General features: G+C 49.1%; 2 protein-coding genes across 5 annotated transcripts in view; one reads left to right on the forward strand and one right to left on the reverse strand.

Moving 5' to 3' along the window:
• On the forward strand, nt 1–20,435 carry UBE2L6 (ubiquitin conjugating enzyme E2 L6). Of its 3 annotated transcripts, XR_004435622.1 has the most exons (5): nt 1–211; nt 8,854–8,949; nt 15,035–15,221; nt 17,156–17,502; nt 18,932–20,435. XR_004435622.1 is itself a non-coding variant. In XM_033203866.1 (4 exons), the coding sequence occupies exons 1-4, from the start codon at nt 44–46 to the stop codon at nt 17,305–17,307; spliced, it is 603 nt and encodes a 200-aa protein (XP_033059757.1). In that variant the 5' UTR covers nt 1–43; the 3' UTR covers nt 17,308–18,011. The 3 variants fall into 3 exon arrangements, 2 of the variants coding, with proteins under 2 accessions (XP_033059757.1, XP_033059758.1); XM_033203866.1 differs by lacking the exon at nt 18,932–20,435 and having other exon boundaries at nt 17,156–18,011; XM_033203867.1 differs by lacking the exons at nt 1–211; nt 18,932–20,435 and adding an exon at nt 498–784 and having other exon boundaries at nt 17,156–18,011.
• Nucleotides 19,360–26,090, reverse strand: part of SMTNL1 (smoothelin like 1) — a 12,801-nt gene continuing 6,070 nt past the window's right edge. Inside the window, exons 3-8 of one of the 2 annotated variants that reach the window (XM_033203863.1) lie at nt 25,883–26,015; nt 25,721–25,772; nt 23,584–23,739; nt 23,279–23,393; nt 22,974–23,125; nt 19,360–19,663 (exon numbers count right to left, since the gene is read on the reverse strand). In XM_033203863.1, coding sequence (XP_033059754.1) covers nt 19,519–19,663; nt 22,974–23,125; nt 23,279–23,393; nt 23,584–23,739; nt 25,721–25,772; nt 25,883–26,015 — 753 coding nt within the window. In that variant the 3' untranslated portion in view covers nt 19,360–19,518. The remainder of the gene's footprint in view (nt 19,664–22,973; nt 23,126–23,278; nt 23,394–23,583; nt 23,740–25,720; nt 25,773–25,882; nt 26,016–26,090) is intronic. The other variant, XM_033203864.1, reaches the window with a different exon arrangement.

Below are 26,090 nucleotides of genomic sequence, written 5' to 3' on the forward strand. Positions count from 1 at the left end.
CGGCGCATTGTCCCTCGGCGGCCTTCTGGCCCCGCCGGAGCGGATGCCCGGAGGTCCACGCAGGGACCACGGCAGGAGGGGTGGGCGGAGCTGCCGGGGGGTGGGGCCCCCGGGGCGGGGCGCGCTGTGTCGCGGGTCGGTGCTCGGTCCTGCTGGAGGCTGCCACTGGCACACACTCGGTCCCGAGATGGCGAGCGTGCGAGTGGCGAAGGTAACCGCATATAGGATGACCCCTTTCTCTTGGCTCCCCTAGCCCCCGGCATTCCCTCCTCTCTCCATCCCCTCCTCGGCTCTCCGAGCACATTCATTTATTTGTCTGGGCACCAGGGCTGGCTGAATCCCTGTCCTTCCCGCCCTCTACTCAGAGGAGGACTGACCTGCAAGAGTGGCCAGAGTTGGAGTTTTGGGGCTTTGGGGACCTCTGCTTGAGCCGTTTGCGTGGTGAAGATGAGCTAGCTCCCCCAAAACTGGCTTCAATTTCGCTTTTCCTGCCTGAGACTTGGGATAATAACTGGTGCATCTCCAGTGCAGGAAACGTCCTTGGCATCTTGGTGCCAGGCATTCTGCTACTGCTGGTGGTGGGTTATGAACACAGATGACCAGGATGAAGTCCTTGCCTTGGAATAAGCCCATGGCCCATCCCATAATTTGATGCCTGTATTACTAGAGTCCTGAGAAACACGGAATGCTGATTAGAATTTGGGGCAAAGTTCCCTGGGTATTCTCTGGAGAAAAGATGCGGAGGTGGACCTGGAAGGCCTCCTGGAGTAGGTGGCTTGCATTCGTGAGTTCTACAAGTGTTGAATGCCTACATGTGCTGGCCCTGTTCTAGGAGGTGGCGGGGTGGGGCGGGCAGAGATGAACACAAATCCGGCCCTTGTTGAATTTTATTCCTATCAGGGACACAATAAGATCTGGAAGGATGGGGAGGGGGCAGTTCCCTCCAGAAGGTGGGAAAACCCAGGGTGTTGGAGATGGATTAGGGAGGAAGGTGATCCTGGTGAAGTGAGTATGGCACCGCAAGTCTCTCAGAAGTGCCCCTTCCAGTCTGCAGGGTGGAGGGGCAGGCTCTAGGGGAGGAAGAGGGTGCCTGCTACCCGCAGCCTCTGAGAAGAAAATGGCCTCAGACCGGGACGCCCAGAGCAGGCTTGGCCTAGATCCTAAATCTGGAGGTTGGCAGCAAAATGAGGAAGAGGGTCTTTCCAGCCAAGTGGAAGAGAGATGGGAGCCAGAATTTACTGCACTGGAACCATTACATGCCAAACAGTTTACATGGTTATTTCATCTAATTCTCACAGCAGTTCTGTAAGATGAGTAATATATACCTGCATTTTACAAATGAGGAAATTGAGGCACAGAGAAAATAACTTGCTTGTCCAGAGTCTTTCAGTAAGGAGCAATGGGACAGGAATAGGAAGCCAGGTCCACAGGCCTCCAGCCTGCAGGCTCTTTCAATGGTCTTTCTACTTTCATTTTCTGTTCCTGTTAGTCAGGTGATTTCCTATTAGGCAGTAGGAAAGAACTGTGTGTTTTAAGTTGGGTTTCAGCTTCCTCAGGCTTTGGGAAAGTTTTGGCAGGACTCACCCTAAATAGATAAAGTCCAAGTGTGCCCAGTTATAGTAAAGTCAGAGAAATGTTTATTCCAGTTCTTCTCTGGTCAGCCTTGGGCTTTGTTCTTGCCAAAGAGTCACAGATGATAGAGAAACTCTTAGGAGTGCAGATGCTTCTAGTTTGGGGTAAAGATAAATGAGGGGCTATTGACTCTGGGTGAGAGGCACCAGAAACAGCTTATTGGTTGAACAGAGATGGAAGGTAGACTGAGAGATAGGAGGGGGGCATGGGATGTGTTTATATTATATGTTGGGGGTGGGAAGAAGGCAGAGAAAGTTCAAATGGTCCCCAGTGTTAAAGGACCCCTCCTCAACTGTGGACTGGGTTTGGAGAGCTTCTGTTTCTCAACCTCATCACTGCTGACATTTTGGGTCAGATAACTCTTATGTATCCATTGTATGTTTTTAGATTTAAGGTTACTGCAAGGTTTGTAAATAATATCTTATAACTTGTTATTTTAAACTAATGACAAGTTAATACTGATTGCATAAACAAACAAACAAGCAAAATGAAAACTAATAAAGGCCAGGCGTGGTGTCTCACTCCTGTAATATCAGCACTTTGAGAGGCTGAGGTTGGCGGATTGCTTGAGCCCAGGAGTTTGAGACCAGCCTGGGTAACACGGGCGCATTGCATGAGCCCAGGAGTTCCAGCTTGGGTAACATAGCCAAACCTTGTCTCTACAAAAAGTACCAAAATTAGCCGGGCATAGTAGCACACTGCTGTAGTCCCAGCTACTTGGGAGGCTGAGGTGGCAGGATCACCTGAGCCCGGGAGGTTGAGGCTTGCAGTGAGCTGTGATTGTGCCACTGCACTCTAGTCTGGGTGACAGAGTGAGGCACTGTCTCAAAAAAAAAAAAACCAAAAACCAAAAAACAAAACAAAAACCTAATACAAACTGTACACTTTAACTTCATCTTTCCACTTTTTAACTTCTTTCTTTCTTTCTTTTCTCTTTCTTTCTTCTTTCTTTCTTTCTTTCTTTTCTTTCTTTCCTTTCTTTCTTTCTTTCTCTCTCTTTCTTTCTTCCTTCTTTCTTTCTTTCTCTTTCTTTCTCTCCTCTCTCTCCTCCTTTCTCTTTCTCTTTCTCTTTCTCTTCTCTTCTCTTTTCTTTTCTTCAGAGTTTTGCTCTTGTTGCCCAGGCTGGAGTGCAATGGTGCAATCTTGGCTCACCGCAACCTCCGCCTCCCGAGTTCAATTCGCCTACCTCAGCCTCCCGAGTAGCTGGGATTATAGGCGCCCGCCACCACGTCCAGCTAATTTTTGTATTTTAGTAGCGGTGGGGTTTCACCATGTTAGCCAGGCTGGTCTTGAACTCTTGACCTTAGGTAATCCACCGGCTTCAGCCTCCCAAAGTGCTGGGATTACAGGCGTAGCCACTGTGCCCAGCCCTAATCTGTTTTTCTGTGCACTTACTATAACCAGTGAGTTTTGTACCTTCAGCTGATTTCTTTTCTTTTGTTCTTTCTTTCCTTCCTCCCTTCCTTCCTTCCTTCCTTCCTTCTTTCTTTCTTTCCTTCCTTCTTTCTTTCTTCCCTCCCTCCCTCCCTGCTTGCTTGCTTTCTTCTTTCTTTTCCTTTCTTTCTTTCTTTTTCTTTTTTTCTTTCTTTTCTTTCTTTCTTCTTTCCTTTCTTCAGAGTTTCCCTCTTGTTGCCTAGGCTGGGGTGCAATAGTGTAATCTCGCCTCACTATAACCTCAACCTCCAGGGTTCAGGTAATTCTCCTGCCTCAGCTTCCCAAGTAGCTGGGATTATAGGCATGTACCACCACGCCTCGCTAATTTTGTATTTTTAGTAGAGACGGGGTTTCGCCATGTTGTCCAGGCTGATCTTGAATTCCTGACCTCAGGTGATCCACCCACCTCACCCTCCTAAAGTGCTGGGATTACAGACGTGAGCCACCGGGCCCAGCCCAGATGATTTTTTATTGCTCATTAAATTTTTTTTAAAATTTCTGATTGAAGAACTCCTTTTTAGCATTTCTTGTAGGACAGATCTCGTGTTGATGACATCTCTCAGCTTTTGTTTGTCTGGGAAAGTCTTTATTTCTCCTTCATGTTTGAAGGATATTTTCACTGGATATACTATTCTATGGTAAAAGTTTTTTCCCTCAGTCATATTTTATTTAAATATGTCATACCATTCTCCCTTGGCCTGTAAGATTTCCACTGAAAAGTCTGCTGCCAGACATCTTGGAACTCCATTGTGTGTTGTTTATTTTCTCTTGCTGCTGTTAGGACCCCTTTTTTTTTTTTTTTTTTTTTTTTGAGACGGAGTCTGGCTCTGTCGCCCGGGCTGGAGTGCGGTGGCCGGATCTCAGCTCACTGCAAGCTCCGCCTCCCGGGTTTACGTCATTCTCCTGCCTCAGCCTCCCGAGTAGCTGGGACTACAGGCGCCGGCCACCTCGCCTGGCTAGTTTTTTTTGTATTTTTAGTAGAGACGAGGTTTCACTGTGTTAGCCAGGATGGTCTCGATCTCCTGACCTCGTGATCCGCCCGTCTCGGCCTCCCAAAGTGCTGGGATTACAGGCTTGAGCCACCGCGCCCGGCCAGGACCCTTTCTTTATCCCTGACCTCTGGAAGATTGATTATTAAATGTCTTTGAGGTGGTCTTCTTTGGGTTAAGTCTGCATGGTGTTCTATAACCTTCTCATATTTGGATATTGATATCTTTCTCTAGATTTGGGAAGTTCTCTGTTACTATCCGTTTCAATAAACTTTCTAGCCCTGTCTCTCTCCCTACCTGCTATTGAAGGCCAGTAACTCTTAGATTTGTCCTTTTGAGGCCCTTGTCTAGATCCTGCAGGCATACTTCATTCTTTGTTTATTCTTCTTTTTTTTTTTGAGACGTAGTCTCGCTCTGTCACCCAGGCTGGAGTGCAGTGGAGCGATCTTGGCTCACTGCAAGCTCCACCTCCTGGGTTCAAGCCATTCTCCTGCCTCAGCCTCCCGGGTAGCTGGGACCACTACCACGCCCAGCTAATTTTTTTTTCTTTTAGTATTTTTAGTAGAGATGGGGTTTCACTGTGTTAGCCAGGATGGTCTCGATCTCCTGACCTCGTGATCCGCCAACCTCGGCCTCCCAAAGTCTTTGTTTATTCTTTTATTCTTTTGCTTCATCTGACTGTATTTTCAAATACCCTGTCTTTAAACACTCTAATTCTTCTGCTTGATCAATTCTGCTATTAAAAGGCTCTGATGCATTTTAGTATGTTAATTGCATTTTTTCTTTTCTTTTTTTTTTGAGACAGAGTTTCGCTCTTATTGCGCAGATTAGAGTGCAATGGTGTGATCTCGGCTCACTGCAACCTCTGCCTCTCCAATTCTCCTGCCTCAGCCTCCCAAATATCTGGGATTACAGGCATGTGCCACCATGCCTGGCTAATTTTTGTATTTTTAGTAGAAACGGGGGTTTCACCATGTTGGCCAGGCTGGTCTTGAACTCCTGACCTCAGGTGATCTGCCCGCCTTGGCCTCCTAAAGTGCTGGGATTACAGGCGTGAGCCACTGCATGCGGCCTCAATTGCATTTTTTGACTCCGGGATTTCTGCTTGATTCTTTTTAATTATTTCAATTTTTTTTGGTTAAATTTGTTGACGGGATTCTGAATTCCTTCTCTGTGGAGGAAATATTTAATTTCTTTGAGTTTCCTCAAAACAGCTATTTTGATTTCTCTGTCTGAAAGGTCACATATCTCTGTTTCTCTGGACTTGGCCCCTTGTGCCTTATTTAGTTCGTTTGGTGAGGCTGTATTTTCCTGGATCGTCTTGAAGCTTGTGGATGTTTGTTGGTGTCTGGGCACTGAGGAGTTAGGTATTTTTTATAGTCTTTGTAGTCTGGGCTCATTTGTACTCATCATTCTTGGGAAGGCTTTCTAGGTATTCGAAGGGCTTGGCTGTTGTGATCTAATTTTTTTTTTTTTTTATTATACTTTAAGTTCTAGGGTACATGTGCATGACGTTTATATCATGTATAACTCCCCAAAGCAATCCCTCCCTCCTCCCCCCTCCCCATGATAGGCCCCAGTGTGTGATGTTCCCCTTCCCGAGTCCAAGTGATCTCATTGTTCAGTTCCCACCTATGAGTGAGAACATGCGGTGTTTGGTTTTCTCTTCTTGTGATAGTTTGCTAAGAATGATGGTTTCCAGCTGCATCCATGTCCCTACAAAGGACGCAAACTCATCCTTTTTTATGGCTGCATAGTATTCCATGGTGTATATGTGCCACATTTTCTTAATCCAGTCTGTCACAGATGGACATTTGGGTTGATTCCAAGTCTTTGCTATTGTGAATAGTGCCGCAATAAACATACGTGTGCATGTGTCTTTGTAGTAGAGTAATTTATAATCCTTTGGGTATATACCCAGTAGTGGGATGGCTGGGTCATATGGTACATCTAGTTCTAGATCCTTGAGGAATCGCCATACTGTTTTCCATAATGGTTGAACTAGTTTACAATCCCACCAACAGTGTAAAAGTGTTCCTATTTCTCCACATCTTCTCCAACAGCTGTTGTTTCCTGACTTCTTAATGATTGCCATTCTAACTGGTGTGAGATGGTATCTCATTGTGGTTTTGATTTGCATTTCTCTGATAGCGAGTGATGATGAGCATTTTTTCATGTGTCTGTTGGCTGTATGGATGTCTTCTTTTGAGAAATGTCTGTTCATATCCTTTCCCCACTTTTTGATGGGGTTGTTTGTTTTTTTTTGTATATTTGTTTGAGTTCTTTGTAGATTCTGGATATTAGCCCTTTGTCAGATGAGTAGGTTGCAAAAATGTTCTCCCATTCTGTAGGTTGTCTGTTCACTCTGATGTAGTTTCTTTAGCTGTGCAAAAGCTCTTTAGTTTAATTAGATGTGATCTAATTTTTGGTCACTGCAGCCATGTCTACATTAGGGGGCACTCTAAGCCTAGTAACACTGTAGCTCTTGCAGCCTCTTAGAGGGCACTACCTTGGTGGTTTTGGATAACATCAGGAAGAATTCTCTGGATTACCAGGTAGAGACTCTCATTTTCTTCCCTTACTTTCTCCCAAACAAATGGAATCTTACTCTCTGTGCTGAGCTCCCTGGAGCTGGGCGAGGTGTGACACAAGCATCCCCATGGTCACTAGAACTGGGACTGCACTAGGTCAGGCCTGAAGCCAACATAACACTTGGTTTTGCCCAAGGCCCGCTGTAATCACTACCTGGCTATGCCCTATGTTCGCTCAAGGCCCTAGGGCTCTACAATCAGCAGGTGGTGAAGCCAGTCAGGGTTGTGTCCTTCCCTTTAGGGCAGTTAGCTCGCTGCTGGGCCCCAGACAGGTCCACAGTTGCTGTCCACGGGCCAGGGCCTGCAGTCGGAAACCTTAGAAATTTACCTGGTGCTCTGTTCTACTGCAATTAAGCTGGCACCGAAACCACAGGACACAGTCCTTCCCACTCTTCCCTCCCCTTTCCCCAGATATGGGAGTCTCTCCCCTTGTCCACCACCACCACGGGTCTATGAGGAGTACTGCCAGGGTACTACTGCTGATGTTCGCCTAAGGTCCGAAGGCCCTTCAGTCAGCTTGTGGTGAATGTGATCAGGTCTGAGACTCACCCTGCAGGGCAGCAGTCTCCCCTCTTGTTGGGCCTAATAATGCTTTGTTAGGATGTTTATCAGCATCTCTGGCCTCTACCCACTCTCCCAATTGGTGCAAATGGAAAAATGTTCCCAGATACTACCAAATGTCCCTAGTTAGATAAAATTGCCCCTGGTTGAGAACCACTGGTTTGTACCAATTCATTATTCCAGAGAAATGTGACCTGCCCTTGAGTGTCTTTTTATCTTCTCCAACAAGAAAAGGCCTGTAGTCCCACAAGACGGACCCTAAAAGAGGGGCAGCATTGCTTTGTCAAATACATTTGAGAAGTACTGCATGCTGTGGGCCCATATCTTGGTCAATCACCATACACAATAGCATATTAAAGGCTCGGAGAAGTTCTACAGTGAAGAAATCTCTTTAGCCTAGATTTCCCAAATGTACTTGACCTTGGAACGCTTTTCCTGTACTCCCTATTTACCTTCTGCAGGACATACTGCACACATTTGCCCCATCTGGGCCCTCTACCCTGGTGCTTCTCCCCTTCTCTGCATGGTTTCCTGCTCATTCTGCAAGGCCCAGCTCACAGAGTGTACCCTCTATGAAGCCTTCTTTCTCCCCTCTCATCTCCTTCCCTACTGTATATCCATACACATTCACATAATCACATCCATGTTTTGTCCATGACTCTACTGAAATTCTTGAGGACTGAGTCCTGTCTCAGTTACATGCCAGTAGAGAATGCTCAGTAATAGCTGTTGGGAGAATTCAAAAGGGCTATTCAGGTGCTTGGGCCACAGTGCTGGGAAGGTGAGTCACTCCTTGCTCCTTTGTTTCCCTGCTTGGAGTTCTTCTCTGCTGTGGTCTTCTGGAGTCATTTGCTTTCTCCAGCCCTGCTGTGGCAGAGTTTGAAGCGGTGGGGTTATGTCTTTGCTGTAGATGCTCAGTAGATGCTGATGGAAGGAAGAAAGGAAGAGAGGCAGGGAATTAGAACCTAGTGACTTTCTAGGAAGAAGGCTAGAGAGCAGAGGTTAAGTACCCTGCTTTCAAGAGAAAAGCCTCCTAAGAGCACTTACTCCCAAGTTTTAATATCTGGGAGAAGTGATCTATTTTTCCCTGCACCTAGTATCTAGGTGTACCAGAGTTGTGGTGAGGCCACAGTCAGAAAATTCACTTAAACACCAGCACCGGCCGGGCGCGGTGGCTCACGCCTGTAATCCCAGCACTTTGGGAGGCCGAGGCGGTGGATCACGAGGTCAGGAGATGGAGACCATCCTGGCTAACATGGTGAAACCCCGTCGCTACTAAAAATACAAAAAATTAGCCGGGCGTGGTGGCGGCGCCTGTAGTCCCAGCTACTCGGGAGGCTGAGGCAGGAGAATGGCATGAACCCGGGAGGCGGAGCTTGCAGTGAGCCGAGATGGTGCCACTGCACTCCAGCCTGGGCGATAGAGCGAGACTCCATCTCAAAAAAAAAGAAAAAAGAAAAAAGAAAAAGTACCAACACTGTGCCTGATACATACTCAGTGCTCAGTAAAGGCAGGTTCTGACTTGACCGGCTTCTGCCCCTAAGATGGCCAGTTTTGGACTTGGGACAGCTTGCTGCTGGGACAGGGGGAGGGGGCTGAAATAGAGAGGACTAAGCAAACTGCCCACTCACTTGTGTCCCCTGCAGGAGCTGGAGGATCTTCAGAAGAAGCCTCCCCCGTACCTGCGGAACCTGTCCAGCAGTGATGCCAATGTCCTGGTGTGGCACGCTCTCCTCCTACCTGTGAGTATCCATGGGGACCATGGCTTTGGATTGGGGACACCTTAGGCCAGGGACATGGGCAGGGAGGGTTAGGACTAGGTAAGAATTTTCCCTGCCTTGGGGATCCTTTTACTGGAGGTTTCATTGCTGGAGGGGTCCTCTCTCTGAACTGATTGCTTCTGAGATCCAGATACTTCTGAGGTTCATCTTCCAATAAAGATGCCAAAGGACTTTTGGACTTAGTAGGAGACTCCTTCCTTAAATCAGTAGCCACCAAGCCCACCACAGAACTTCAGGAGACAAACAGCATCAAAAAGAAGAAGAAATAAAGATCTCTTGGACCTTTGTCAAGGGGTAGGGATAAACTTCCAGGCTCCCACCGTTGGTAGAATTTGCTCCCGCAAACTTAAATTATAGTTTGTTTTTCTTTAGTCTTATTTCAGAAAATTGTTACATATGAAAACATAAATGCTCATTTCTACTGTTCTTATTTTTCTCTGTTTATTATTTGGTATTTTTTTGATAAAGTCTCTCTGAAAGCCGTATTCCAAAACAGTTATCAGAGTGCAGATGTCTCTTTTTTTCATCCGATTATTAGTGACTAAAGATACTTTGAGAAATTAATCTACGCTTTTCGTTACTTGGAAATAAAATTGAAGGCATTGAACTTTTGGTTAGTCACAGCTCTTTGGAATGTCAAGGGAATAATTCATCTTATTATTTAGGATTTGGACTTTTTTTTTTTTTTTTTTGAGACAGAGTCTCACTGTGTTGCCCAGGCTGGAGTGCAGTGGTACGATGTCAGTTCCTTGCAACCTCCACTTCCCGGGTTCAAGCGATTCTCCTGCCTCAGCCTCCTGAGTAGCTGCGACTACAGGCATGTGTCACTATGCCTGGCTAATTTTTGTATTTTTAGTGGAGACAGGGTTTTGCCATGTTGGCCAGGCTGGTCTCAAACCCCTGGCCTCAAGTGGTTTGCCCCCCTCGGCCTCCCAAAGTGCTGGGATTACAGTTGGGAGCCACCGCACTCGACAGAGTTTACTTTTTATTGACAATGCAGTGGCCTGGGTTGTGTCGTCTTCTCTTTAAACTCTGCTGTAGTCCAGAAAAGTAGGGAAAGGCCTGAGTCAGGTCACCATAGGAATCTGTCAAGTCCCTTGGGTTACTGTGTTGAAGTGATCCACTTACCTGGCTTAGAGTGAGGACACCTGTTCTAGGCCTCGGGTGCCAGGAGAAGATGCTCAAAGGAGCTCCAGGGACTGATTATATCTCCAAGGAGACCAACTTTGAGATGATGAAAGTAAAGCGGGGGTGATAGGAAAACCTAGGAAAGGTCTCGTTTAGCAGAATACTAAAATGAAGTCAGAGGACCTCAATGGTTGGCAAGACCAAGGTGGTTAAGTGGGCCCCAGGAACTGGCCACAGACCTTCCACCCATATAGGTGTCCTGAAGAAACATGATACTTGGGAGGAATCCCAGAACTGGAGGACCAAAGCTTGATGTAAGTCATCAGCTAAGGAGGCCTGAAGGTTCCTGGTGAGGCCATAAAGGAGGGGATGGTTGACTGGCAGAGGAAGGAGAACCAGGAAAGGTCTTTTGGAATAGCAGACAAATTCCTCCTCAAAGACTCGGTCTCAGTTTATGTGTTCACCAAAGTGGCCCCACGTGTCACATCTTGGTCACGGAAGGTTTCAGCTCGATCAGCCTTTTGAAGCTAATAGTAAGAATTGTCATTCCTTGAGAGTCTCCTGTAGACCAAGTGCTGTTTTAAGCACACGACATATGAGGTCATATTGCATCTTCTCAACCATCCAGTGAGGAAGGTTGTCTTCCTCTTAAAATTGCGGAGATAGAAACCAAGGAGGTTAAGTAACTGGTCTGTGGTCACTCAGAGTAAGGTAGCAGGAGTGGAGTTCAGCAGACTCCAGGGTCTTCCCTTTTAACCACTCCATGAAAAATGAATAGTTTTCAAAATTTTTTAAAAAGTAGCAGGCTGGGCACGGTGGCTCACACCTGTAATCCCAGCACTTTGAGAGGCTGAGGTGGGTGGATCACCAGGGGTCAGAAGTTTGAGACCAGCCTGGCCAACATGGTTAAACCTTGTCTCTAGTAAAAATACAAAAATTAGCTGGGCATGGTTGTGGGCACCTATAATCCCAGCTACTCAGGAGGCTGAGGCACGAGGATCTCTTGAACCTGGGAGGCGGAGGTTGCAGTGAGCTGAGAATGGGCCATCGCACTCCAGCCTGGATGACAAGAGTGAAACTCTGTCTCAAAAAAGCAACAACAAAAAGTAGCAAAATACTTTATTTAACCTAGAACTTAGAAGGTAGTAGGACTTTCTCAATTGACTGTAAGATACAGTATGGAATCCTCTGGTCCAACTTCTCCATTTTACAAACACGGAAACTTATCCTCAGAGAAAGCTTAGTCACACAGCAAGCCTGAGGCAGAGCTGGGACAGGTCCTCAGAGCTCTCAGCTCCATGACTCTGCTACCTCCTTCCTCTGTTAAGCCCAGAAAGAAGCCCTTTCAGGCAGGACACACTGATACCCCTGTCTTAGTCCATTTGTGTTGCTGTAAAGGAATACCTGAGGCTGCATAATATATAGAGAAAGGTTTATTTGGCTCAAGCTTCTGCAGGCTGTATAAGAAGCATGGCGCCAGGCGCAGTGGCTCATCCCTATAATCCCAGCACTTTGGGAGGCCGAGGCAGGCGGATCACCTGAGGTCGGGAGTTCAAGACCAGCCTGACCAACAGGGAGAAACCCCGTCTGTACTAAAAATAGAAAATTAGCCAGCTGTAGTGGTGCATGCCTGTAATCCCACCTAGTTAGGAGGCTGAGGCAGGAGAATCGCTTGCACCTGGAGGCAGAGGTTGCGGTGAGCCGAGATCATGCCATTGCACTCCAACCTGGGCAACGAGAGTGAAACTCCATCTCAAAAAAAAAAAAAAAAAAAAAAAAGGAAGCATGGCACCAGCATCTGCTTCTGGTGAGGCCTCAGGAAGCTTCCACTCATGGTGGATGGCAAATGGGAGCCACATGTACAGATCACATGGCAAGAGTGAGTGAGAGAGAGAGAGAGAGAGAGAGAGAGGGGTGCCAGGATCTTCTAAACAACCAGCTTTTTCAGTAAGTAATAGAGTAAGAACTCTCTTATTACTGTGAGGATGGCACTGAGCCATTCATGAGGGATCTGCCCCCAGGACCTATACACCTCCTACTAGGCCCCACCTCCAACACTGGAGATCACTCTGGAGTGCAGAGTGAGACTCACTGCAACCTCTGCCTCCCAGGTTCAAGCAATTCTCATGCCTCAGCCTCCTGAGCAGCTGGGACTACAGGTGCACGCTACCACGCCCAGCTACTTTTTTGTATTTTAGTGGAGATGGGATTTCATCATGTTGCCCAGGCTGATCTCAAACTCCTGAGCCCAGGCAGTCCACCTGCCTCAGCTTCCCAAAGTGCTAGGATTACAGGCATGAGCCACCACCGTGCCAGTCTTGGGGATAAAATTTCAACCTGAGATTTGAGGAGACAAACATCCAACCACAGCACCCTCCCATCCTGCTCTGAGGCCTCAGCCATTGGCCTTCTCTGACTGATAGGCCCAGCCTTTTCTTCTTGAGACCATAAAAGATGAGATATTTTCTCTTTATCTTCCTACTCTTTTATACTCCATCTTTTTTTTTTTTTTTTTTTGAGACGGAGTTTTACTCTTATTACCCAGGCTGGAGTGCAAGGCTGTGATCTCTGCTCACCACAACGTCAGCCTCCCAGGTTCAACTTCCACTTCTTGGTTCCTGCCTCCGCCTCCTGTGTAGCAGGTATTATAGGCACACGCCACCATGCGCAGCTAATTTTGTATTTTTAGTAGAGACAGGGTTTCTCCATGTTGGTCAGGCTGGTCTCGAACTGCCGACCTCAGGTGATCCACCCACCTTGCACTCCCAAAGTGCTGGGATTATGAGCATGAGCCACCGCGCCCAGCCTAGTTACTCCATCTCTTACCTCAGTGCGCTCAAGGTCACCATGATTTCTGTTTTGCCCATTAAGGAGGAGGAGCTCTGAAAATCTTGACTCTCTGCTTAACCACGTATGCCATTCTTGCTGTCTTTGCTCTGTCTTTTCAATAACAAAGGCTCTGAAAAGATTTGGTAATTTGGAACCAACCAGAAGGCCCCTTTGTTCTGCACTGGGGTCACCCAGGCTCTGGGGTTTCTCCCTCCTAGGGCTGTGAGTAGTCATCTTGTGTAAAGGTGTAGGGTTGACAGTGCCGGGTTCCCATCCCTGCAAGGCTGCTGTGGTCCTAGGTGAGTTACTTACATACACTGAACTTGAGTTTTCTCCTCTGTAAATAGAGACGCCAATAATTGTGAGTTTTTATACCTATTGTAGTAACTGACACCTATGTAGTACTTGCCATGTGCCAGGCGCTGTTCTAAATCCTTGGCATAAATTAAATCATCTCATCCTCCCATATGCCTTATGAAGAAGTTTATTATTATTGTCATATGGAAGCATGGAGAGGTGAAGTTACTTGCTCAAGATCACATTGCTAGTGAGTGTCAGAGCCGAGTCACACCCAGGCACGGTGGCTCCGGAGTCTGTGTGACCCCCATACTCTGTTGCCCAGGCGAATGCACGTCAAGTCCTTAGCACAGGACAGCACAGATAGGCGCTCAGAAAAGTGTTCAGGTCGCTCAAAGTCTAGAGGGTCTTCTCTTGGCTCCTTGCAGCTCCCAACCCCTCGGTCACTCCAGCCCCTGAGTTTGTTTCTTTTTAATCGTGGTAAAATACACATAACACAATTTACTATCTTAACCGTTTTTAAGTATATAGTTCAGTGTCATTAAATAGGATGACAGCTGGGCATGGGGACTCATGCCTGTAATTCCAGCACTTTGGGAGGCCAAGGTGGAAGGATCGCTTGAGGCCAGGAGTTCAAGACCAGCCCTGGCAACATAGTGAGACCCTATCAAAAAATTTTTAAAATTATCCAGGTGTAGTGGTGGGCTCCTGCAGTACCAGCTACTCAGGAGGCTGAGGTGGGAGGATCACTGGAGCCCAGAAGTTTGAGATTACAGTGAGCAGTGATAATGCCACTGCACTCCAGCCTGGATGACAGAGCGAGGCCCTGCTTAGGAAACAAACAAGCCACCATGGTTGCACAACCATCACCACCGTTCATCTCTAGAACTTTTTGTCTACCTGTACTGAAACTCTGTGCCCTTCAGTAACTCCCCATTCCTTTCTTTCCCCAGCACCTGGTGACCACTTTACTATTTCGTTTCTGTGAATCTGACTATTCTAGGTGCTGCACTTCAGTGATATCTTGCAATTTCTGTCCTTTTTTGTCTAGCTTATTTCCCTTAGCATAGTGTCTTCAAGGTTCATCCAGGTTGTAGCATATATCAGAATTTCTTTCCTTTTAAGGCTAAATAATACTCCATTGTGTGTATATGCCACATTTTGTTGATTGATCCACTTGGTTTGCTTTCACCTTTTGGCTGCTAGAAACATTGGTATACAAATACCTGTTTGCTTTCAGTTCTTTGGGTATCTACCCAGAAGTAGAACTGCCGGATCATATGGTGATTCAGTGTCTAATCTTCGGAGAAATGGCCATACTGTTTTCCACTGCAGCTGCACCATTGTATTTTCCGAAGTTCCTGAGTTCTTAGGATTTCCTCATTTTCTCCATTTCCTCACCCCCATTCTAATGTTCTAAGAAAGGATGTTCCATCCTTTTCTGCCATAATCTCAGAAATTCTTGAAAGCTGAGATGGTCCTTCGAGCTCATCTAGTCCATCTTTATCCACTTTACAAATGAGGAAACTGAGGCCTAGAGGTGGGAAGTGGCTCAACCGTGGTCACACAGCAAGAGCCAGGATCAGACTTCTCTGCCTCCCAGGCCAGTGCCCTTTGGTGATTTCACATTTTCACTAATCCATGACTCAGTTGTCAAATGAATGCTGGTGCTATGCGTGTCCTGGCTCGTGTTTCCCCCTGGGCGTGAAGCAGAGGATGCCTAGGACCCTGGGATGGGGGCAGGAAGGGAAGAAAACCAGACCAGAACTTGAACCCTTTTCTCTCTGCACAGGACCAACCTCCCTACCACCTCAAAGCCTTCAACCTGTGCATCAGCTTCCCGCCTGAGTATCCGTTCAGGCCTCCCACGATCAAATTCACAACCAAGATCTACCACCCCAACGTGGACGAGAGCGGATATGTTTGCCTGCCCATCATCAGCAGTGAGAATTGGAAGCCTTGCACCAAGACTTGCCAAGGTGGGGCTGGGCTTTGCCCGGGGGAGGGACTGATACTGGGTAGAGATTACTGGAAGGGGGGTTCACAGACTTATTCTGAGCTTGAAAAGCCCTGAAGAGAGAAGGTAAAAATTGTGAGTCTTGGCTGAACTTTACTATGAGATAGAAGGGATGCTTCCTGGACAGACTGACCTCCTCCTGCCTCTGTTCCTATACCTGGGCAGTTGTGACAGAGGGACATTGCTGTGGTCCACGAGACAGGCAGCTTGGTTGTACAGGGAAGGGCTCGGGATAAGAAAGCCCGCTGTTCCCTCTGTGGACTTTGGGCAAGTTTTCGTTCCTTTCTGGGACTCGGTGTCCTAAATGACAGTGGAGGGAACTGGCCTCATAATGACGATAGCTGTCACTTGACTGAGCACTTTCAGCGCTGTGCTAAGAACATCACGTGCGGACTTCATTTTCATTTCCTCCACAACCCTGTGAGGTAATGTTGTCGTTAGCCTTGTTGAATAGACCCGGACATTTGAGGCATGTGAGAGGCGAAGTGGTTGCCTAAGGTCATACAGGTGGCAAACGGCAGCACTTGGCTGCGTCGCGAGCCACATGTGACTGTTGCAACTGAGGAACTCAATTCTTTTCTTTTTTAAGACGGAGTCTCACTCTGTCACCTAGGCTGGAGTGCAGTGGTGCGATCTCGGCTCACTGCAACCTCTGCCTCCCGGGTTCAGGCGATTCTCCGGCCTCAGCTTCTCGAGTAGCTGGAAGTACAGGCGTGTGCCACCACATCCAGCTAATTTTGTACTTTTAGTAGAGAGGGGTTTTGCCATGTTAGCCAGGCTGGTCTCGAACTCCTGACCTCAGGTGATCTGCCTATCTCGGCCTCCCAGAGTTCTGGGATTACAGGTGTGAGTCACTGCGCCTGGCTGGAACTCAATTCTTAATTGTACTTAATTTTAATTTTTTTTTTTTTTCTTTTGAGACACAGTCTGTCTCTACTGCCCAGGCAGTTAGTTCAATGGTGCGATCTTGGCTCACTGCAACCTCTGCCTCCTGGGCTCAAGCCATCCTCCCACCTCAGCCACCCGAGTAACTGGGACTACAGGAGCATGCCACTACACCTGGCTAATTTTTGTATGTTTTGTAGAGACCAGGTTTTGCCATGTTGCCCAGGCTGGTCTCAAACTCATGAGTTCAAGCCATCCACCCATCTTGGCCTCCCAAAGTGCTGGGACCACAGGCGTGAGCCACCGTGCCCAGCCTGATTTTGATTCATTTAAATTTAGATGCCTGCATGTGGCTAATGGTTACCATATTGAACGACGCAGCTCTAGAGCCTGTGACTGAGTCAGTGTGCAGTCCTCCACCTGGACCACCTCAGGAGTTTTTAACTCAGGAAACAAAAGTCCTTAGGTTGGTGGGAGTGGGAGCAGGGAGAGGAGTGGTCCTTAGATGAGCTTCAAGGGGTCTGGGAACTGTCTGTTTTGCACGTGGAGTGTGCATCTGTCTCAGGAGATGGGCTGCTACCTTCACCAGGTTCCCAAAGGCATCTGTGAAAGATGAAGAGCCAGGGGGCCAAGGTGGTTTTCAGTCTTTAGCCTTAGACCCCTTTTGCCCAAGGAAAAGTTTATTTGGACTATCCATACAATGGAGGAAAACAGAGTAGTTTTTGTTGAAATGGGGATAAGACCCAGAAACCTCACTTATTTCAGTGGCTCCCATGATGAAGAGCTTCTCTGAAGCCATGGAATGTAGTTGTTTGAAAACCACTGATGTAATCAGTCAAGGTCTTGGGTGTCACCAACCAAGAATGAGCAGGGTGTTTGATCTGGTCGTAGAGTCATCCTAAGAGATGGAACCTTTCCTCCAAGGAGTGGGTGTGGAGTATCAAGGCATTGGGAGTGGGCAGCCATGCCCCCCTTCCCTCTGCCCTGATGTCCTGGCCTGTCTCTCCCCAGTCCTGGAGGCCCTGAATGTGCTAGTGAATAGACCGAATATCAGGGAGCCCCTGCGGATGGACCTCGCTGACCTGCTGACAGAGAATCCGGAGCTGTTCAGAAAGAATGCTGAAGAGTTCACCCTCCAGTATGGAGTGGACCGGCCCTCCTAACTCATGTTCTGACCCTCTGTGCACTGGATCCTTGGCATGGTGGTGGACACACCTCATGGACTGAGGCCAGAGCCCCCTATGGCCGATTCCCCACTCATTTTTTCTTTCTTAGGTTGTTAGTCATTCGTTTGTGTGTGTATGTGGTGGAGGGAAGGGAGCTGTGAGTGTGTGTGTTGTGTGTGGACTCACTCCCGGGTTCACCTGGCCACAGGTACACCCTTCCCACAGCCTTTGCATCCCCCAGAGCTAAGGGAGTTTAAGTTTGCAGAGTTACAGGCCGGTTCTCCAGCTCTCCATCTTAGAGAGACAGGTCATCTTGCAGGCCCGCTTGCAGGAAATAAGCCCAGCAGCCAACTCGAATTCCCCTAGGGCTCAGGCACTGAGGGCCTGGGGACAGTGGAGCGTATGGGTGGGAGACATATGGAGGGTACCCTATTTACACCTGAGTCAGCGGAGCCACTGATGGGAATCTACAGATTTAGGTGCGAAACCGTTTATTTTCCACAGATGAGTCACAATCTGAAAAATCAAACTTCCATCCTGAAAATCTGTATGTTTCAAAACCACTTGCCATCCTGTTAGATTGCCAGTTCCTGGGACCAGGCCTCAGACTGTGAAGTGTGTGTCCTCCAGCATCCAGTCCAGGGGGAGCCACAGAAACTGTGTTCTTGCTTAAGCCATTAAAGTCAGAGATGAATTCTGGAGTGCAGCTGAGTCTTTGATGAGGCGATGGGGTGCTTTCATCAGGACCAGAGAGGACTAGGGATTTAAGCATACATTTCTGACCTTGCTTCCCTTGGATGTTCCCCAAACATCATAAGGAATGTTGGCCATGGAAAAATAGGCCATCCTTGGACAGAGGTGGTTTCAGAAGGTACACAGGGATGACGTCCCCATTTCATTTTTTTTTATTTGAGAGAGAGTCTCACTCTGTCACCCAGGCTAGAGTGCAGCAGTGTGATCTCGGCTCACTGCAACCTCCGCCTCCTGAATTCAAGCGATTCTCCTGCCTCAGTCTCTTGAGTAGCTGGGATTACAGATGCCTGCCACCACGACTGGCTAATTTTTGTAATTTTAGTAAAGATAGGGTTTCACCATATTGGCCAGGCTGGTCTCGAACTCCTGACCTCAGGTGATCCAGCTGTCTTGGCCTCCCAAAGTGCTGGGATTACAGGTGTGAGCCACCACGCCCAGCCAATATCCCCGTTTTAAAGATGAGGCAATTGAGGCACAGAGCACTTCAGTGGATTGCTGGGGTCCACTCTGCCAGTCCATACCCCTGCAGGTGAGCCAGGGTTGTGGCTGGGATGTATTTTGTTTTCTGTATTTTTCATGAGCTGCTTTTATCAGCACACATGCCCCAAATGGCTGATAAAACCAGACTGGATAGTTAGCAGGAAATTGTAACCAGCTCAGGGGTCTGTATCTCATGAGCAATGGAAAAGCAAAAACAAGCCAACACTTCAGCCAGATAGAGGGATTAACTTAACCCAGAGGAAGAACTTTCTGGTTGTAACTGTTGTAAGCTCCTGGAATACTGCTGGCTTTCCAGAGACAGAATATGGGGTGATTTGAGTCAAGGAAGTCACCCAGATCCCACTTGTTTCTAGAGAATCTTCTCCAGCTCTTGCCCTGCAGTCCCCTTACCTGAGAAGTGTGGAAAGAGGGGAATAGAACCAGGAGTGCCACCAGAGTCAAAATGTAAGTTTGTTTTTTATTTTTGGCGACCGCTTACTGAACACTTGAGTGGCAGGACGGGGCAAAGCTTTTTGCCCTTTTCATTATCTCATTTGACTCTCGCAACACCTTCATAAGGTTGCAACTCCCATTATCCCCTTTCAGCCTGTAAACTGAGGCCCAGAGAGGTTAACTGTATGGCCCAGTGTCACACAGCTGGTTAGTGGTGAGACCCAGGCCATTGCCCTTTCTCAGACACCTTGCACAGTTATTGATACCTCAGCAGGTGAGGAAACCCCTGTGTCCAGAGTTTATCATCCCAGAGTGCAGACGTTCCTGGGCCAAGTATGGAGAGGGCACTGAGGGGCCAGAGAGGATTTTACAAAAGTACTTTTAATGCAGTTAAAACCAACGCCACATGCCCTTGCCTGAGCCCCTGGCTCTGGTGCCTCCATGGAGCAGAAGGGAGTCCCCGGGCCACAGCTGGTGAGCTGGGCACCCTGCCCATCTCTGCCCACAGAGCCAGTCACCTCCTCATTTCTTCTTGGTCTTCACCAGTCCTTTCTGCACGAGGCTGCGGTACAGCTCCTGGATGTAGGTGTAGACGCACTTGGAGTCAGGCACAGCCAACCGCACCATGTCATCCACGTCCAGCAGCTGAGCACAGTCAGCCAGTTTCCTAAGGATTGGGGCAGAATGAGGAGCAGAAGGTCAAAGGTGAAGGAAATGGATGCTAAGGGGATGGATGCGGGCAGCCCAGCAACGATGAAGCTCATAGAATGGGCTGGGATGTTGGAGCTGGGAGATCATCTACGCCAATCATCCCATTATATAGGTGAGATAACTGAGGCCACAGCAGAGTTAAGACAAACCCAGGCCAGATGCTGTGGCTTCCTTTAGCTGTGATACTCCTATAGGTGGGTCACAGGATGTAGACAGGTAATGCCAAAGCCAACCCCAGTGAATACTTCAATAATGAGTTTGAGGCCAGGCATAGTGGCTCACACCTGTAATCCCAGCACTTTGGGAGGCCAATGCGGGAGGATCCCTTGAGCTCAGTAGTTCGAGACCAGCCTGGACAACCTAGTGAGACCTTTTTGGAGAATGGGAGCTTCTCAAAAAAAAAAAACAAAATTAAAATAATAGAAAACTCAAACCCAGCTGGGTCTGATTCCAAAACCCACATTTTCATTGCCCTTCTTGTCCTCACCTGGGAGCAGGACCCTCTGGTATCTAGTTCTACATTAACCCACCACTTTCACATGCGTGTGTATCTGTCCTCTGGAACCGGGGAACTTCTGTTAGGCCAGGCCCCTCAGGAAGAACTTAAAGGGGCCGGGTGCGGGGGCCCATGCCTGTAATCCCAGCACTTTGGGAGGCTAAAGCAGGTGGATCACCTGAGGTCAGGAGTTCGAGACCAGCCTGGCTAACATGGTGAAAGTCCATCTCTAAAAAAATTAAAAATTAGCTGGGCATGGTGGTGGGCACCTGTAATCCCAGCTACTCGGGAGGCTGAGGCATGAGAATCACTCAAACCCAGGAGGTGGAGGTTGCAGTAAGTTGAGATCATACCACTGCACTCTAGCCTAGGCGACCGAGTGACACTCTGTTTCAAAAAAGAAAAAGAAAAAAAAAAAAAGATAAAGGACAGAAACCAAATCCTAGCCAGAGTCCTGGCTTGCAGCTGCAGCATCTCCAGGAGCATCATTCATTCAGTCTCTATGTATTTATCAGGAGCGTATTATGTGCCAGGCCCTCTTCCAGGCTCTGAGAATTCGTCAGTGAATAAAACCAAAACTTCCGCACTGTCATGGCGTGGAAATTCTTGTGGCGGGAGACAGTAAGCAACACACAAAGAAGGTGGTACATCAGATGGTGAGAGGTGCTAAGGAGGAAAATAAGGCAGGAAAGGGACACAGGGTATGTTCTTATGTTGGAGGAGATCTGGTATTTTTTATTTATTTTTAATGTATTTATTTATTTTTCAGATGGAGTCTTGCTCTGTTGCCCAGGCTGGAGTGCAGTGGGGAGATTTCGGCTCACTGCAACCTCTGCTTCCCGGGTTCAAGCGATTCTCCTGCCTCAGCCTCCCAAGTAGCTGGGATTACAGGTGTGAGCCACCACGCCCGGCGAATTTTTGTATTTTTAGTAGAGACAAGGTTTCACCATGTTGGCCAGGCTGATCTCAAACTCCTGACCTCAAGTGATCCACATGCCTCGGCCTCCTAAAGTGCTGGGATTACAGGTGTGAACCACCGCACCCAGCTGTGGTATTTTTTAATAGGGTGCTCAGGGTAGGCCTCTTAGAGTAAGTCATATGCACATCTGGGGAAGGGAGTCCAGGCAGAGGAAACAGCAGGTGCAGGGGCTCTGGGAGCTGTTGTTTCAGGAGCTGCTGGCACTTGGCAACAAGTCCTCTTTTTCTAACTTCGCAGCTGTCCTTTGGGGCTCTGTGACACCACTGGCTTTGCTGAGTCCGATAATCTGAGCGAATCAGTGTTGAGGCCTCACGCCAGTCTCATGCTTTATCAGACGCTTCCCCCTGAACGTTCTCATAGACCCCTTCCCTCCATCCTCAGCCAGCAGAAGAGGAAGCGGAGACTCAGAGTGTTTTGGTGGTTTGCCTCAGGCCAAAGTGAGCAACACAACCCCGGGGGCCTGTCTGACACCTCTGGCATCCTTACTGTGAAGCTGGGTCTCAGCAGTCCCTGCCTACCAAACAGCCATAGGTGCTGGCATAGGAGAAAACCAGGGCCCCAGTGGAAATCCTCCCTTGGGGCTGAGACTGCAGGGCCAAAATCCACGCTGGACTGGGAGCCGTGGGAAGGACACACACTGGAGGATTTTGGACAACGGGACAAACTCCCTGCAACCAATGCAGTGCCCCATGGTTGTGGGTTAGGATGCTGTCCCTCTGTGTGGGAGAGGCAAAACCTTCATTCCCACTGAGCCTGGGGAGTGGGTGGGGAAGGGCTCCGCCACGGGGGGCTTCGGCATTGGCCACTCCCTCCCCTCATCCCCGGACTCCATGGGAATCGGAGGAGAGTTCTGGAACAGGCAGTGGGGTGTGATGGCTGTGGCAAACACTGTTTCCTCTTCACACTGAATCTTTACAGCAAGCCCTGTGATGTGGGGCCTCTAGAGAGGTTAAGACAGCTGGTGAGAGTCACAGAGCTAGGGAGGAGGAGGCAGGATTCAAACCCAGGCACCTCAGCTTCTATTCTCCTCCCTCCTTCTCCACACATCCCCATGACCTCCTGGGCTTTCAGCTGCCTGATGCCTCCTGTCGGCCTGTCATTGTCATCTGATGACTCCTCCCACCTTCCAGCGGCTCTGCCTGGCTCAGAACCAGAGTCCAGGCAGCTACAGGAGCAGGACAGTGGTTCACAGCCTGCAGTTCAGGAGCACTTGGTCAGAGCAGAGCTGCCTGCCCTTCTGATCTTCACTTAGAGTTGTAAATCCATACTGCAAGTTTCCCTTTCATTTTTTAAAATTGTAGTTTTTTTTTGAGACAAGGTCTTGCTCTGTCACCCAAGCTAGAGTGCAGTGACTCAATCATGGCTCACTGCAGCCTTGACTTCCTGAGCCCAAGTGATCCTCCCATCTCAGTCTCCCGAGCAGCTGGGACCACAGGTATCCACTACCATGCCCAGCTAATTCTTTGATTTTTTGTAGAGATGGGGGTCTCACTATGTTGCCCTGGCTGGTCTTGAACTCCTGGCCTCAAGCGATTCTCCTGCCTCAGCCTCCCAAAGTGCTGGGATTATACAAGTAAGCCACTGCGCTTGACCCAAGCAGAGATTTTTGTCTGTTTCACCCACTGCTGTATCCCCAGAGCCTGAAACAGTGCCTGGCCCTCAAAAAATGTCTGTTGGGTACATGAATGTGTGGCACCAGCATCAGTGTAACTGCCTCACTACTCAACCCCTGTGAATCCAGTCCTCGTCTAGGATCCCATCCAGCTCTGCCAGCCCATGGCTGTGGCTTACTCTGCTGTGGAGAAGGCCAGGGTGAAGTTGTGCCGGCGCTTCGTGGGGTCCAGCTCTGCGTAGTCAAAGGCGTCGGGGAAGAACTTGTGGATGAGGGCACAGAAGGCCATGCCGCTGCTCCAGCTGGAGGAGAAGTTCTGGATGTCCACGTGCTATGGCAGGCAGGGCACAGAGGAGGCCTCAGTGAGCCTCAGCCAGATGGTCTGGACTTGGCCCCCTTCCCACCCTCCCACCCTTTGGGGTTTGCACCACTCGAACCCTCCCCGGACCCCTGCCTCACCCATGCAGCTCTGTCCCATGCCCACCTCGTATTTTTTTGTCATGGCTCGGCACCACTCCAAGAGCATGTTCTTGACACCACCAATGGCTGCCCCGGCTGCCTTAGTGTTCCGGAACAGGGCTGTAGGGCCAGACGCTGCCCTGTGAGGGGAGAGGGGTGCCAAGCCAGAGAGGCAGGAGGCCATGAAGGGCCCCACTGGGAGGATCCCCAGCCCTCAGGTGTCATTCCTCCTGCCTTGGTCTGGGCTGTTCCCACAGCCCCTGAGGCTACCCTCCCACCAACCTAGGGTTCCTACGGGAAAACCCAGTTCAGCGCCGGCCTGTGTCCTACCCGCCAAACTTGTCCACGATGGCTTTGCGGTTCTGTGCTCGGGGTCCCCGGGGCCGAGCAGGGGCTGATACCCTGCGCTCTGGTGCCTTCTCCTTCTTCTCCCCTGAGGGAGGGGACTCGGGGGGACTCTGGGGCACATCGCTGGGTGAAGACTCACTATATGGAGAAGTCCAAAGAAGCATGAGAGAGGCTGGGACCAGCACTGCAGGACGCAGGGAGGGGGCTGTGGGGCTGGAGGGTGGGCGGCACTGCAGTCTAAAGGGGTGTGTGCAGTTGTTACACACATTTTTTCTGTGCCCAGCACTGGGAGGACATTGAGAAGGAATCGTGAGTCTCGGTCTAACCTGGAGGAGCATGTGGTCTGGTGAGGACATGTGGGTAGAGCTAGGACACCTCTGAGGTCTGACCTGAGTGTGGAACCTGGCTTTGCTGCTTTTTTTTTTTTTTTTTTTTTTGATACAGAGCTTTGCTCTTGTTGCCCAGGCTGGAGTGCAGTGGCATGATCTTGGCTCACTGCAACCTCTGCCTTCCGGGTTCAAGCAATTCTCCTCCCTCAACCTCCCAAGTAGCTGGTATTACAGGTGCCCGCCACCACACCCAGCTAATTTTTGTATTATTAGTAGAGATGGGATTGCGCCATGTTGGCCAGGCTGGTCTCAAACTCCTGACCTCAGGTGATCTGCCCACCTCAGCCTCCTAAAGTGCTGGGATTACAGGTGAGCGCCACCGCACTCGGCACAGCTTTGCCTCTTATTTGCTGTGTGATTTTGGGACTGTCACATCGTTTGAGCCTTAGCTTCCTCATCTGTAAAATGAGGACAAGAATACCTACCTGTCCTATGTAAGAAGGTGAATGTAAAGCATCCAGTGGTGCCTGCTCAGTGACTATTCACTGGTTATCTTTCTCTAAGAAAGGGACAAGGAGGCCGGGCATGGTGGCTCATGCCTGTAATCCCAGCACTTTGGGAGGCCAAGGTGGGTGGATCACCTGAGGTCAGGAGTTCAAAACCAACCTGGCCAACATGGTGAAACCCCGCCTCTAGTAAAACTACAAAAATTAGCCGGGCGTGGTGGCAAGCGCATGTAATCCCAGCTACTCAGCACGCTGAGGCAGGAGAATCGCTTGAACCCAGGAGGCAGAGTTTGCAGTGACCTGAGATCGCGCCATTGCACTCCATCCTGGCTATAGAGCAAGACTCTATCTCAAAAAATAAAAATAAAAAAAGGGAGGACAAGGAGGCAGATTTCAGCTCCATATAATTCCTCTAATGACTGAAGTTGTGCAATGGCAAGCATAAGCCTTATTGTATCCAGCACCTGCCACGGACCAGTCACTGGGCTAAAGTGCTTTGCACTTGTTACTCATTGATGCCTGAGAAGAATCCTACGAGGTAGATACAATTGGTACGCCCACTTCACAGATGAGAAGAGGTTCAGTGACATGGCCAAGGTCACACAGCTGGTACATGGCAGAATCACTGTCCCAACTCAGGCTTTCTGATCATGCTTTTTGGGTGACTGGCACCATGGAAACATGTTCAGCTGAAAGATAAGGAGATCCTGTGAAGTGTCAGGGATGACGCAGGGCAGACGTCAGCCATGGCATGGGAAGTGGACCAGGTATCCTTCATGTTCCTTTCTGCCTCTGGTGTTTTTTGGTTTTTTTTTTTTTTGTTTTTTTAGAATATCTTGCTTTGTCACCCAGGCTGGAGTGCAATGGCACGATCTCGGCTCACTGCAACCTCCGCCTCCCGGGTTCAAGTAGTTATCCTGCCTCAGCCTCCCAAGTAGATGGGATTACAGGCACCCAACACCATGCTCAGCTAATTTTTGTATTTTTGGTAGAGACAGGGTTTCACCATGTTGGCCAGGCTGGTCTCAAACTCCTGACCTCAGGTGATCTGCCCACCTTGACCTCCAAAAGTGCCAGGATTACAGGCATGAGCCACTGTGCCCCGCTATGCCCCTGGCTTCTTTGGTTTCCTGGGCTCTGCCCTGGGATAGGAAGCTGAATGCCAGGAATCCTGGAATATCTTGAAATCAGGTGCTGGGGGAGCCCAGACTGAGGTGATAGTGGATGCTGAGAGAAGCAGGAGGTCGGGGAAATTGGAGCTGGAGCCCCAGAGTTTGACATTACCTGGCTGAAGGACTGGTCTCTCCAGAAGCTACCGAGTCTGGACCCAACCCATCTGGAGGAAAGGGAAAGGAGGGAGGGAAGCTGGGGCTATCCATGACACGTTCCTTGCTCCCTCCCGCAGGTGCCCCTGCGGCATCCTGTGGGCTCTGGGTTCTCACTCACCTGTGCTGAGGTTGTGCCCCTCCCCCGTGGGGCTCTCAGGCCACTCCTCTGGGGAGCTGGGAAGCACCTCTGCCCCTCCCTCTGGCTCTTTTTCCACGTCCTGCTCCTGCTCTTCACTGGGACTGCCTGGCTCCTGGAATGAGCATGATCTGTGAGCTCATGGCCACACAGCACCTGCCCTGGCTTCGAGGACTTCCGAAAGATCTGA

The sequence above is a fragment of the Trachypithecus francoisi genome, unplaced genomic scaffold, assembly GCF_009764315.1.
Source record: "Trachypithecus francoisi isolate TF-2019V2 unplaced genomic scaffold, Tfra_2.0 Lachesis_group8, whole genome shotgun sequence".
NCBI classification, from domain to species: domain Eukaryota; kingdom Metazoa; phylum Chordata; class Mammalia; order Primates; family Cercopithecidae; genus Trachypithecus; species Trachypithecus francoisi.